We start from the raw sequence: 14,598 nt of genomic DNA on the forward strand, positions 1-14,598 counted from the left end.
AAAACCGAACCACTTCCAAACGAGCTCCTCACTCATAGAAGCGCGTGCTGTCACCTTGATACTGTGTTTGTGTCTGAGGGGAAACCTCGGTGGGTTGTGATCACCTGCGGAAGCTCAGGGAAGCGGTGGGACTTGATTGACAGAGAGCGATCCGTGCCGTATTTACCCAGGTTAAAGTGAATCTCGATTTTCATTTTTACACATCGTCCTAAACCATAAATTCAAATTAATTGATAAAATCGATTTATCGCCCAGCCCTAATAGAGAGATAGATATTTAGCTTCTAAGAGAAAAGATAAAAAGAGAAATGAATATGCAAAATTGCTATGTCACATTTGCACCAATGCAATCCCCAAAACAGAAAGCGTATTTTCACGAACACCAACGAAATGCAGGATATGAGATTTTAACATTTCAACAGTTAGCTTGATGCAGTGCCACGCATCTGCACTCATGACCGCTGTCTATAAAATGTGTTTAGAAATATGCCGCTAGCTTTAGTTGTGTACAGCATATAATCCTAGAGATAATGTAGGTAAATTAAACTGTATACAGTGTATAATCCTGGAGATAATGTAGGTGATGTAGTAAATTAAATTGTGTACAGTATGCAAGGTTGTGTAGGTGACTTTTATTGTGTATGGTGTAATCCTAGAGATTATGTAGGTGACATGTGTACAGTATAGTTTTAGAGGTTATGAAGGAGACATACAGTAGATTGTGCACAGTAATCCTAGCGGTTATGTAGGTGTGGTTGTAACTTTCATTGTGTACAGTCTAATCCTAAAAGATTATGTAGGTGACGCAGTAATTTAAACCCTGCACATTATGGTCGTAGAGGTTATGCAGGAGATGTAGCAACATAAATTGTGTGCAGTTTAATTCTAGAGGTTATCTAGGTGACGCAGTAACTCAAGTTGTGTGCAGCATGGCCGACCTGGAGGTCGGTGACTTACCCTCGGTTGGTGACGATGGCTTTCTTCAGGTGAATGTAGCTGGCTGGGAAGATTCCCTGCAGAGACAGAGAGAGAAAAGGGAAAGACACATACAGTTAGAACCAGGATCTAATGTAACTATCCCTTGTGCTGTTATGCTATGGCAAGCGTCAATGTAGAAACCTGGTTTAGATAGTTAGATGAGAGCCAGTATGTCAAGTGGGCCCCTCGCTCCCATCACAGTTATTTCATTGAATTTGGCCCGCAACACCTCCAGAAGGCTTGACAGTACATTTCTGCACCCGCATTCACTGTATAATCTCTCTCAGCACTGCGAAGAGCTACACATGTCTGATTCAAGGGGATAACCTCACACTTTCCACTTTGCTTGTTTTTTCTTCACCAGACACTCGATAAATTATGGGAAAACCGTTTCTTCATTTTTCTTCCACTTTACTTACAATGGCATGTTAGCATTTTTAGCATTCTGGCATTGAAACCCAAGGGCAGTCCAGGCCACTAGATTTCTTCTGGAAAACACTGTACTTTATTTCCATACTTTATAAGTCTCATACGTTTGACAAAAAACCTTTTCTACATTTTCTCCTCAGCTATTTCCTTACATAGAACTTGTCCGTCATATATGATCATTCTAGGGTCACAGGGACATTTGAAGAGTTCATTTTCAAAATCCACCTTGGAAAAAACAATTCAGCATTCAATATCTTTACAATTCAAAGAATCCAGTCTATAAAATTGTGAGTCGCTGAATAAGAACATCAGGGAAATGGCTAAAGTGTCAGTGTAAAAGGTAAGCTTTATATGAACTTAAAAGGGTCCATATTATTTTACAAATGAAAATTCAACTTAATGTGAAGTGATTTCAAAACAGGTTTTCCCTCCAGTGCCTCCCAGCCTGTAACACAGACAGACGGACAGAACAGGAAAACAGCATGTAAAGTATGAAGACTACCTGCACTGAACAGCACTGCTACAAAACATGCACTGTGTCTCGGAGGTGCGCTGTTCAATAATTCATGTAAAGTATGTGGTACTGTAGAGGTTATAATAGAAGCTGCTGGTGTGGAGAGGCGGCTCGCTTCATTGGTTTTACAAACATGACTGTATAAGACCTAATGGAGACGCTCGCATGGCTGATGACTGCATAAAAATACACTGCTTTTCACTCCTCGCTGTTTCTGATTCTGACATTTAACAGTTATATTCCAAAAGACTTTCTATTTATATCTATTATAGTGGAGGGAAAAAAACACAACCTGAAGTTCACTATTCAATATCTGAAATATATAGTCTGTAGTGTAGTTTTACTTTGTCAACCAAGGACTTTAATAATCCGTGAGATTCTTGTCTTCCATGATTTTGGTGACATCTTTGGTGAAAAGCAGTTATCGTTTTAGTGTTTTGCACTGATCCAACACACTGTAATATAAAGACACTCAATGTTGACTGCGGCTTCTTATATTTCTTCTGCCTTCTCAAATTTATCTCAAACAAACTGCTGTTGTTGTTTCCGTAAAGGTAAAACGCATCACTTCTGGTGCAGCGGGGGATTTTTCCCAGGAAAGAGGAAAACCATTCAGGTATTGTATCTTATCAATCAGCAATAGATTGATACCATACACTCTAAGAACCTAAGTGCCACTGCAGACTATTCTTTCTCTAATGTTGTGAAGTAGAAGTGACTGAGCAAGTTGTAGTACAATAAGTGTGGATCTCAAATGACCGGCCAAAACATTCCGTGCATATTCTGACTGCTGAAAAATAAAACAAACTTTGACTTTACATGGAGTGGTAATAGAACTGCAGCAGCAGCATCCCGCTGAGGAAGAACCCCAGCACTGAAGGCATTTCATTCATATTCTACTACAGTACATATTTCACTGAAGAGTAAAAGCAGAGGCAGAGAGAAGGGGATCTATTTTAAGAACGGGGCGTGTGTGTGTGTGTGTGTGTGTGTGTGTGTGTGTGTGTGTATGTGTGTGTGTGTGTGTGTGTGTGTGTGTGTAAGCGACCCTGTGCGCACTTACTGTACATGTATGCCTGTGTGTATATGCGTGTGTGTGGGTGTGTGCTCATGAGGACATATGCATGCCCTTGCCTGCCTGCTTGTGTGTGTGTGTGTGTGTGTGTACATTTTCATTGTCCCCTTTTTTTTTTGACCCAGCTAGGGATGGGACAATAACTGGTATTACTATATATCACGATAAAAAGGATAATGGTTATGACACCGCCACTAATATTTATTACCGTGCCCACCGTGATAACAGGCTCTCATCTGTCATTGTTTTATTTTCCCAAAAAGGGGGAGCGCTTTAATAAACTGTTTTGTTCAAGTTACTGAATTAAAGTGAATGCAGGTCAGTTGAACTTTATTCGACATGCATTTGAATTCATTTATTTTAGATGCTGTTCTTTGGATTTTTATGTGTTGTTTAAAACTATCCTTATAGTTTCTATAAGCTAAACCAGCGTTTTATCATTTTGTTTTTTAAGAAAAGTCAAATGTCTTGTGATTGATATGATAAATTAGTTTTTAAGTGATTGAAGCATATTACAGTACTGTCTTTAAAGTTGTCATCGAGATAATTTTGGTCACGATAATCGCATTATGAAATGTTCATATTGGCACAGGCCTAGACACAGCACCTTAAAACGGGATATGCATACTCACTTTGCTGCTCGCCTGCATGCCTATGCACAATATGTACATATGACTTGGATGTGTGCATGTGTGTGTGTGTGTGTGTGTGTGTGTGTGTGTGTGTGTGTCCCTTCTTGTGTGATTTGTGAACTCTTGCAGATGTACGTATCTGCGCTCTGAAAGCGCGGCCTCCGGCAGTGAGGAAGCGAAGCCGCCCTGAGCCGTCACGCATAATAACCCCGCTCGCTTTTAGGAAACATTTCAGCCGCTTCCCCCATTGACAAAGATGTATTCTGCTACGCTTTTCAAAAGACCTTTTAGGGTCAAACATTGCATAATAAAACGCAAGGGAGCACCGTCCTTAGCTATTCAAGTGTGAATATATTTTTGGAGGAGACAAAGAGGGTGTTGGAGAGAGAGAGAGAGAGAGAGAGATAGAGAGAGAGATAGAGAGAGAGAGAGAGAGAGACTTGCGGATAGAAGAAGAAAGGAGAACAATAGCGCTAAGGAGAAATAGAGTAACTGTGGCTAGCCATGCGTTTGACAGGAGCGGTTCAGAGGTGCTGGCCCTGCCTTCAGGGAGCTCGCTCAATTACCTGTCTACCTAGAGCCATGAACACACACACTCTGGAAAATGTAGTTTTCATAGCAGTATTATCTCCACAACTCTGCATGGCTGCTGCTTTAAAAACGACTCAGGATTATGTGCCTGGTGTTTTTTTCCACTGTTGGGCATCTCTTGATGATGTTACAGAGGGAATTTTAACATCCATTCAGCCTTCCTTGGCTGTAGAGAAGTCAACAATAATACAGCACTAAGTTCTACAATTTTAAAGCAAGTAGAAGGATTTCAAGTAACAAACCCTTTGGCGGCCATATTGGAGATTTTCAGCTGGTTGGTCTAAAAAAAAAAATAACTTGACTTGGCTTTCTCTACAGAATTGAACAGACATGTTTAATTTTTGTGCTGTTTTTTTATTGGGAACCGGTCATTTTCCCATTGGTCCATCTGAAAAAAAGATAGTCGTGGTGTGGCTGTAGGGCATTTCAGTAACATTATAAATAAAATCGAATAGCCTGATAAGGTGGGATTTGTTTCCAAATGTAGGTTACTGTGACACAGTAAACTGTCTTGTCTTTACTGTCAGCTCAGAACAAACAGTTTTTGGCTTTATTAGCTAGCTAACTAGCCAGCAGCAAAACAACATGTGACTACTTGCCACTGCTGCTATATCAGATAGTCAACAACACAGGTATCTATTTTTTTTTTTAGCACAGTTGCTATATATTTAGACATTATTTTGTGCACAGACGTGGGTGCTAGGAGATTTGTGACGCAACTGCAAAGCCTCTGCTCATGTAGCATTTAAGCTATTTAGACTGCAGTGTATACGGACATCATTAAACAATGTTGGGAGACCTGACACTTGTCAAAAGCCTGGATTTCCCATTTTGGTAAACAAAATAGGTCTCGGACATATGAGACACATATGTCCTCATAGGCTAGACTGTTTTATTGAAAGTGGTTCCCAGGGTGAGGCTACATTTCTAGAAATTTGAGTCCAAGGCTAGAAAAGTACAAAGACCCCTAACTAAACCAGTTCTACAATAATGATGAACTGTGTTAAATTATGCCTAACCATCTGCCCCATGTTATTTTGCTATCAGCTTCAGCTGTAGTGAAGTGTAGAGAAGTGTGTTTATGATAATGGAAGCTTATACCTATCAGATGTATACCAGGTAGTATGAAACACACAAGCATGTGCTTGGACACACACACACCACACACACACACACACACACACACACACACACACACAGTACATCTTGTTCCTGTCTCTGCCTGGTTAGCTTCGAGAATGGATGGTTGTTAACAGGTCAGTGCTTTCACAACGCCCCAGGCTCTTCTCTGGTGCTACCTGGTACAAGGTGTGTGTGTGTGTGTGTGTGTGTGTATGCGTGCGTGTGTATATCAGTGTGCAGGGCAGGGGGTCATCAGAAACAAGCGTTGTTCCTAATTTAGCTGCTGGCGTTGAAGCACAGGTTCAGTTGAAAAGGTCAGCTTGTTACAGAGAGAGAGACAGAGACAAGGAGAGGGACAAAAATAATAAAATAATAATAAAGTAATACAGAGATAGAGGAAGAGAGGCAACAGTAAACGTGTCGTCCCGCCCACGAATGATGCCGTCCCCCTCTGGACCAATCAGAAACAAATGTCACCTTGTTCTGACCTGTAATTGAAGTGCCAATCGGTGTGATCTTGCCAATGTGAGAACACAGTGGTGAGATGCATCCATGGCTGTAGCCAGCTATGAGGTCACCGAGGTCCGGACCTCAGTAATTATTTCCTAAAACAAGACTAGGTCAAAACCTAGTATATGGCTGGACCGTGTATGAAACGCTAGAGGGCTTTTAATTTGAAACGACGGATACAGGAAGTGGCGACACGTTGCGACACCCGGCCGAGGTGAGTGTCTCTCCCCTATCTGTGCATCGACCAGGCAGCCTACTGTGTGCGGTAAGTAAAAGGTTAAGTAAAAGATAAGTTATTGCTAAGAAGCTTTCATTAACAACATTAACTAGAGCATCAATGTTGATACAGTATGCAGCATTTCACTTATTTGAAGAGTGCAGGACTCAAGCAAGGCTAGCTGGCTTGAGGCTGATAGCTAACTAGCTAGTTAACATGTAAACACTAGTTGACAGCAAAGAGAGAGGCCAGGCTGAGAGTTGGTTTTCTCAAATGAAATTCTGTAATTAATATTTTTTACATTGATAAAATTATTTGGCTTAAGAAGTGCCTGTCCTTTCACATTTTCAAATGCACAGATTTAAAAGCGAATCTTACAACTATAGAAATTAAAAGCATGGAAAATAAAAAACTAAAAACCCTCTAAATACTCAGATTATTTAAAATGTTAGACGCCAGCTAGCCTTCCAAAAGGTAATGCATGTTGTGAAGATTAGTATACCTATATTTCCCTGTCGCATTTGCACTAACTGATCATAACTTATGTGTGTCTGTATCTGTCTTTCTTATTTTATGTAATTTCAGTGAGCCAAGAAGTGAAGAAGTGGAGGGAAAGACCATGATGTATGCAGGAAATCAACACAAGGGAGGCTAGTGAACGGCCTGTAGTTAGTGTGTTCTTCAACCAAACATCACACACACACACACACACAGAAGAATGAGAGTAAATTGTGACAAATTGTGCAGCTTTAATAAAAGTATTTTTGCCAACAGCTCCCTCTGTATGCATTTAATTATAGATAATGAGTTTGTGTGTAGTGTATAGCTTGGGTTGTGTTTGTAGGTGTCATTTTGGTATGAACTTTGCTCGTCCAGAAATGCAGTAAATAAGCTCCATTAAAAGAAAAAATTCTGGACCTCACTAATTTCTAAACCCTGGCTATGGCCCTGGATGCATCATTGCCACAATCCAATCATATTGTGTGTGATGGATGAACAGACAAACAAACAAAGGGACGGAGGACGATTTCATCATGGGGGACAACAACAAACAAAGAGAGAGGGAGAAAAAGGAAAAGAAACAGAGAAATTGAAGGAGCGCAAGACACAGAGACAGACTTCTTAACAGATGCAGGAAGAAAGAAACAGAGAAAGAGACTAAGAGAGACGATGATAATGAGGAGACCGTCTCGCTCCCTTCCTCTCCTATAATTCCTAACACATATTTACTGTTTATCAAATGCACATAACAGCCAATTATTTGTTTCCACAGTCGTCCAAGGAGAGACAAATATAAACACTGTACAGAGATTGCATTGGTTTATTATCCACCTAAATACCCCAAGCTGTGTACACTAGGGTTTAGTGTCTGTATCATGTGTGTGTGTGTGTGTGTGCATTTGTTTATATTGGTGGGAAAACAAAATTAGCTTGCATTCACAGCTATACAGCATAACACAATGCAAAGTAATGCTATGTAAAGAGATTGCTTAAAGCTGCCGTATCCACTCATTATACAGTGAAAACACATTCTCTCTTCATGTGAAAATTAAGGGGGATTTTGAAACCTTTCATTTCATGGATATGATGCAGTCTTGCTTATGTGCCTTCCATCTCACAACCGATCATTTAAACCAAGGATGTGAAACTGAATTAGAAGCCATTCACATCAAGCATGTTTGGAGCGGTTTATTCAAACTCTGGAGCATTTACTCTTTTAGTTTGATGCAATTCGAACTCTGGTGGCACCAAATAACGGCACAGAGACGCCTGAAAATGCGAGTCCTCTAACAAGAGAACTGTGGCGCGGTTCGTTAGCAGTGAGAACGTAATCCAACCGACTACAAGAAACAACCCCAAAGCACAAGGGTTTATGGGTAAAAGGAGATGGACGTTGACATCTGATATCCAGCAGTTCCTCATGTTTATAAAGCCTAGAAGAACAAAATGAACCGAGGGCAAACTGCAGTCTGGACTGATGCTCATATTCAGCTATTTCTTCATGTGTTCTTCACTGGTATGAACACCAGAGAAAGTAAATTACAGCAAAAAGAAAAAATCATGCATAGCTAAAGTTACAGGACTGCAGTCAGATTTGTTTTGACTCCCCTCGCTGCCAAAATCTCTAACCTGGCAGGATGACAGGTCACCAAAACTCGGTCCAATAAACAAGCTACTTATGAGTCCAGGTGACTCAAGCCCTGCGTGTGTGTGTGTGTGTGTGTGTGTGTGTGTGTGTGTGTGTAAGCGCATATGAGCACAACACCAGCACAGTCTTCCCTCTATCCCATCTATTATATCCAGTCCATCTGTCTTAATGGATACTCTGACTCCTCTAACCTTCATGGCAAACCGGTTCAGACGCCTCAGCCTGATCTGACGGCTCTCCTTTCTCTCTCTCCCTCCATCTATCTTCCTCTTTCTCTCTGACAACACTGCTGACTCGAGAGTTTGGTACAAAAACCACTTACTTCAGGTTAGTTTACTCTCTCTCTCCTCTTTATATCTCTACTCTCTCTCTTTCTCTCCTTTACATCCCCCATTAGGGTTCAACCGATGCAGGTTTTTGAAGGCTGATACGGATACTGATATTTTTAGACTGAAGTCGTTGATAAACGATTATTTGTGCCAAATTCAGCATCTTTAAATCAGACCATTTTCCTGCCAAAAGAAAAAAAAGTATTCAGTGTTTCCCACCAAACTGTAGTCTTTGCAGAGTGGAAAAGCCTCTGAAACAACATTTAGATCATGGGAAACTAAACTAAAACTCTCCATTGAAAGCTATAGTAACGAAATTCTTTTAAGTGGGTTAAGGCAGGGTGACCCACCTCACCTATTCAATGGCAGAGGAATCTCTGGCATACATTACTACCTTTAAATGAATAAATAGTTAACAAAAACATAACTGAACAATTAAACGAATAAATAAAAACTGTAAATAAAGTCAAATTTCTTTGCAGGTTTTACAGACTGTTTTTATGAAGCTGTGGTCAGGGAGGAACCTCCATCATATCAGAAGTATCCAGTATTTAATAAAAGACCAATATTGGCCCAATGCATCGGTGTAAACCTGCATACACATACACACACACTCTCTCCCTTTCCTTTCTCTTTGCTAGACGATTAAATAATTGATGGTCTTTGTAACCTTGCTGCTGCGTGCTGGTGAAAACGCCCTCGGTCATAAATGATTTAAGTCGGTGTTTCTGGACCCAGACGCTCCAAAAGAGACACACAGACACAGAGATGATGCCTGAGAAACAGTGGCAGGAAGAAAATGTCTCTCTGCATCACGGAAAAAACACGCTGAGGTGTACAAGAAAAACTTCAGAGAACTTTGTCTTGGAGTCGAGTTTTGACTTTAATATTCAGGGGATAAACCAAGAAGAACGGATGAAGAACTTCTTATGGCGTTAACCCAAACTCACCACTGGTGTTCACCTCAGAAATACAATAGGCTGTAGACAGCAGGTTGGGTAGGAAGGTGACATTCATTTAAACCTGGAAGCCAGAGGTGGGGACTCGAGTCACATGACTTGGACTCGAATCATGATTTTAATTGCTTGAGACTTGACTTGATGCATGAAGAGAAGACTTGAGACTTGACTTGACTTGGGTTCTGGTGACTTGGGACTTGACTCTGACTTGTGCTTTGATGACTTGAAAAGGTTTCTAAAGTCTTGACTTGAGATCTTGTGTTTGTGTAAAAATGACTTAGATTGAAAGTGATGAGATTTGTTCCAGCAGACGACTGAATTTAAATTCTCTGAATTTGTATGGAATGATTGAATTTATTGAAGTTGAAACTGATTATAGAAATCAAACTCATGATGCTCTTACCAAGTTTTTATCCTATTAAAACCATATTGCATTGAAAAGTCCTAGATATTTAGTTTTCTTTAAGATATTAAATTGATACTGGACTCTTGATTTGTTCTGACTTGACGTGGTGTTCTACATGTGTGTGTGGCAGTGAAGCAGGGTGTCGCTAAAAACAGAGTATGTATGCTCAGTCAACTTTGTCTAGATAATTCTAACTATGGCTGGAAGTTTTATCTGGAGATTTGGAAGCATTACAGACAGTCAAAATGACCAAATGAGAAGAGAACGGGTCATTTCACTGTAATCTGGCTTTCACCAAGCAGCCCAACCACATCGAATCTGCATAAGATTATCTGTCTAAAAAACAAAAAAAAAAGCTGGTTTCAGGTTCAGGATGGGAAAAGATTTGACGTTAAGTGGTGTCTCAATTTGACAAGCTGGTTTCAGTAAACCAGCTATGCTAAAAAAAATATATATATATCTTACAGTACATTCACTCCATGTGTTAGTGTCCAATCTTAGATCAGAGAGGTAGAATTACAGTTACAGGAACAAACAGTGCTTGAAATGAACTCAAACTCTTAACATAAGTCACTATATACAGGATTCACTGTTAGGGTTCAAGCATCCAATCTTAAATCTGAGAGGTAGAACTGAGGCCATGATATTAAAAATACACTTTTAGTTCAGTAGCGGGGCATTTGCTGTGTAAGGAACAAAAAGTTGCGGTACAGTATAAAGTGAGAGTGTCCTCGCTAAACCCTGCTTACAGAGGCAGTGGGCGGTGTCGACTTAGTCACACTCGTGAATTAAGGCCGTATCATACTTAAAAACGGCATATCGAGCTTAAAGCACTTATAAAGCCATATCAAAATCACTGCTATCAAGCTTGAAAACACTTTACAAAAGCTTGTTTAAAAGGTTTAAAACACTTGAAAGAGATTGCATCATGCCTAATGTGATGTTTCACTCTTTCAGCTCATTTAGCGCACTCTTCTCAACATGAGCTCTTAGCGTCGATCCCCTGGTTCATCAATTATGGTTTATGAACAGATGGAGGTCAGCATGTCAAGTACTGCGGAGGAGAAGTTGTTACCAGACTCATGTGTAACAAGCCTCGATTAGCCTCTACTTTCACTCCCAGTAGTCTATTTTCAGTTCAATCTGCTTTCCATAAATGTTATAAAGGTCAGAGGTCAGCTTAGAGTTTCTCAACCTTTTCCTCTTCTCTTTTTGACCCATCCTTCCTCCTCCTCCTCCACTCCCTGCTCTTTGTACCTTCAGCTATCTTTTCTGTCTGATTTGTTCCTTTTCTCTCCTTTCCTCCTCTTCCTGCTGTATTGTAATTCTACTCTATTCTATTCTATTGAGCTTGCAATAAAACAAACTGTGTTCCACTGTATTCTAATCCATTTTCACACAAGACAAGAAATTGCATCCGCCCTCCCCTCTTCTCCTTTCTTCTTCCGTTTCCTCCTCTCTTCTTTCTATTCGTAATTGTATTACATTCTGTTCTGTTCTGATCTGAGCTGCTCTGCTGTATTGGACTCTATTCTTTATCCTCGCTAAATGTAAGACACGGATCCAAAACGTACCCCGTCCTATAATTTAGCACAATGGTTCAGACTAGTCTTGGATCATAAAATAACAGTGATTACATCACAACTGTAGAACTGTACAACTTTCTCTATTGTTGTTGTTTGACTCTTCAACAATGAGTGCCTTTTTAAACAGTCTGTGAAAAGAGCATTTCCATTGCAATGAGACTGTGCTATTAGCTTTGTAATGGCAAGGATGTTCCTCAGATCTCCTTACTAGTTTTCACCTCTCTCTCACTCTCTTTATCTGAGGCTATGTTCACACCTCAGGCCTTCATGCTCATTGGATGAATGTTCATATCTTTTCTAGGATGTAACCCATATCTCATACCAATATGAACTGACAGCGATGCTCACATCAGTTTTTGTACCTACACTTCTCCTGCCAGTTTCAACACATTTCAGTTACAGTATGTGCATTCAAGTTTTGACTGAATTGTGGCGTCTCCCCAAATACCAATCAACTTTCCATTTCACTTTCTTTCCATCATTGTGTCTCATTATCCTCCATGTTGCTCATCCAAGCTGCCGTGGAGCCAAAATTATGGCAATTGTCTCAGGTGAAGATGTACTTATTGTCATGGCAACGCTCAACCAATTTGAGCGTTCAAATACAACTCGCATGTAGGCCGTATGCCTCGGGATCCAATTTTGTAGCACATATTCATGTGGAACAGATTGGAATTGAAAAAATGTGACTCCATGCAGCTTTTTACTGTTCACACTGATTAGCAAACATCAGATCTGAGTCACATGTGAAGGAAAAGATCAGAATTAGGACACTTTCAGCTGCAGTGTGAATGTAGCCTAATTATCTATGTTACATGGTCCTGTTTAGTTCAATGGATAGAGAATGGTGTATGGTGTATGTATATGTTGCTTAACTGTTGCACAACTAGACACTCAATTTCTCTCGGTGTCTCTCACACTCTCTCACTTGCATACTGTACACACATAAACAGAGACAGACACACATTCTCACATCGTCTATCTCTCTCTCTCTCTCTCTCTCTCTCTCTCTCTCTCTCTCTCTCTCTCTCCCCATTTCTGTTAGGATGCGATCACACCTACTGTTTATTTTCTTTGGTCAGAATGATCGTGAAAATTTTACTTTGTTGCATTTTTATATTTTTATGTTTTTGTTTAGGTTCACACAATCCAATTACAAACCAGGGCTTGTAAACAATAGTCAAATGGACTCACAAGCAGCTTGTTTATTGTACAGAGTTTTGATAACCTGTCATCCTGCCAGGTTATGCATTTTGGCGACAGTGGAGAGAGTCAAAGCAAATCTGATTCCAGTCCCTTTAACATTAGCTAAGCATGATGGACTGGTCTGCACTCTTCTTCTCTGGTGTTCATATAAGAACACATGAAGAAATAGCTGATTATGAGCATCAGTCCAGACTGCAGTTTGCCCTCGGTTCATTTTGTTCTGCTAGGCTTTCCAAGCAGGAGGAACTGCTGGCTATCAGATGTCAACATACATCTCCTTTTACCCATAAACCCTTGTGTTTTGGAGTAGTTTCCTGAAGTTGGTTCAGATTCTGTTCTAACTCCTAACAAACCGCACCACAGTTCTCTTGTTAGAGGACTGAGACTTTCATTTCCAGGCGTCTTGGTGTTGTTATTTGGTGCCAGAGTTTGAATGGCATCGTTCTCACCTGGACAAATGAACCGAACTAAAGGCGGAAACGCTCCAGAGTTTGACTAAAGCGCTCCAAACACGCTTGATGTGAACATCCCCTTACACACACACTTACACACATGGATGCACACACTCACCAGACACATATAGACACATGCACACACAAACACACACTGTCCCTTTCTCTCTACGCCTCCCTTGTTCTCGCTTACACACATACAGTACACACTCGCACACACACTCTCCCTGTGTACCAGCAGCTTGTAGATCCAAACAGTGTTGGAGCTGTCTAAACCATTTGCGGTGTGCCAGGTGTAATCTCCACACATCGTTCCCTGCAGGGAGAAGCCTCTTTATGCCCGGCGTTTTTCCTGCAAAATGCTACTGAGGGTGAGGAGCTCGGTATCGCAGCGTGATATTACCCAGCAACACTCACACACAGACAGCAACACACACACACACACACACACTTCCCTTCTACCTGTCTCTTTTATTTTATCTCTTTTCCCAGCACTTTGCTCTACGGTTTTAGGAATATTGTCAGGGCACTGTGGCTCTGACCTTTGACCTCCTTACTATTTGTTGCTTGTAATGTTGGTGATCTACGAATTTAAGGGTATTCTACTGTTGCACACATTGTATCAGCTAAATGTCTAATAGGTAAATGTAAAATGTAAATTCATAAAAGCGCACACACACACACAGACAAAAAAAGACACATGCAGGAATGTAAACACACAGAAACGTGGTAAATATGAAAAGTGATCAGTCACACATAAACAGAGATGAACACATGCATGCATGCACACATATGCATGCACACACAGGCATGCACATACTCCCACTCGCTTGCATGTACACTCACACAGACATACCCACACACACACACACACACACACACATACTCCTTTTATGCAGCCAGAAGAATTGTCTGAGGTACCAATTTAAGCCTCTCAGGAAAAGCCCTGCTGTGCAGGAAGTGGGAACAGACAAAGAAATAAAAGAGGACAGAAGAAGAAGAAAGAGAAGAATAGAAGGAAAGAAATGGGATAAAGAGATCGACCTTAAGGCGTCTGCTCTGGTGAATTATATATAGGAGAGAGGATCTCAACGGGAGACGCACAGTCGGAGTAGAACCTCGCACTTTATCAGCACTTTCATACTAATGGGAGGACAAATCTACTACTGAGGGTTCAGTCTGTTAATAGAGACTTCATTACACTGCGGCAGCGTGGGTTCGAAACCTTTCGCTCAGCTTTCCTCTTCTCTTTTCACTCACATGTCAAGGTATTTTATTTTATAAAGCGATTTCAACGAGCAGGTTAAATCCTTTACAGAGAACAAAGACACATTCTGATAAAATTAGTAAAGATATGAGAAGACTAACAAAAGGGAAGAGTAACAGCTTCACCTCTCTGCTCCTTTGCTCCCTGAAGTTTTTGTCCCTATGCTAGTATACTTTG

At 40.6% G+C, this 14,598-nt stretch overlaps 1 protein-coding gene across 1 annotated transcript in view; it reads right to left on the reverse strand.

The window, feature by feature from the left end:
* Positions 1 to 14,598, reverse strand: part of LOC139920067 (dedicator of cytokinesis protein 3-like) — a 162,550-nt gene that overhangs the window by 119,880 nt on the left and 28,072 nt on the right. The window contains exon 4 of the mRNA XM_071909971.2: positions 957 to 1,012. Within this exon, the coding sequence (XP_071766072.2) occupies positions 957 to 1,012 (56 nt within the window). The remainder of the gene's footprint in view (positions 1 to 956; positions 1,013 to 14,598) is intronic.

This window comes from Centroberyx gerrardi, chromosome 5, assembly GCF_048128805.1.
Source record: "Centroberyx gerrardi isolate f3 chromosome 5, fCenGer3.hap1.cur.20231027, whole genome shotgun sequence".
Taxonomy (NCBI): Eukaryota; Metazoa; Chordata; class Actinopteri; order Beryciformes; family Berycidae; genus Centroberyx; species Centroberyx gerrardi.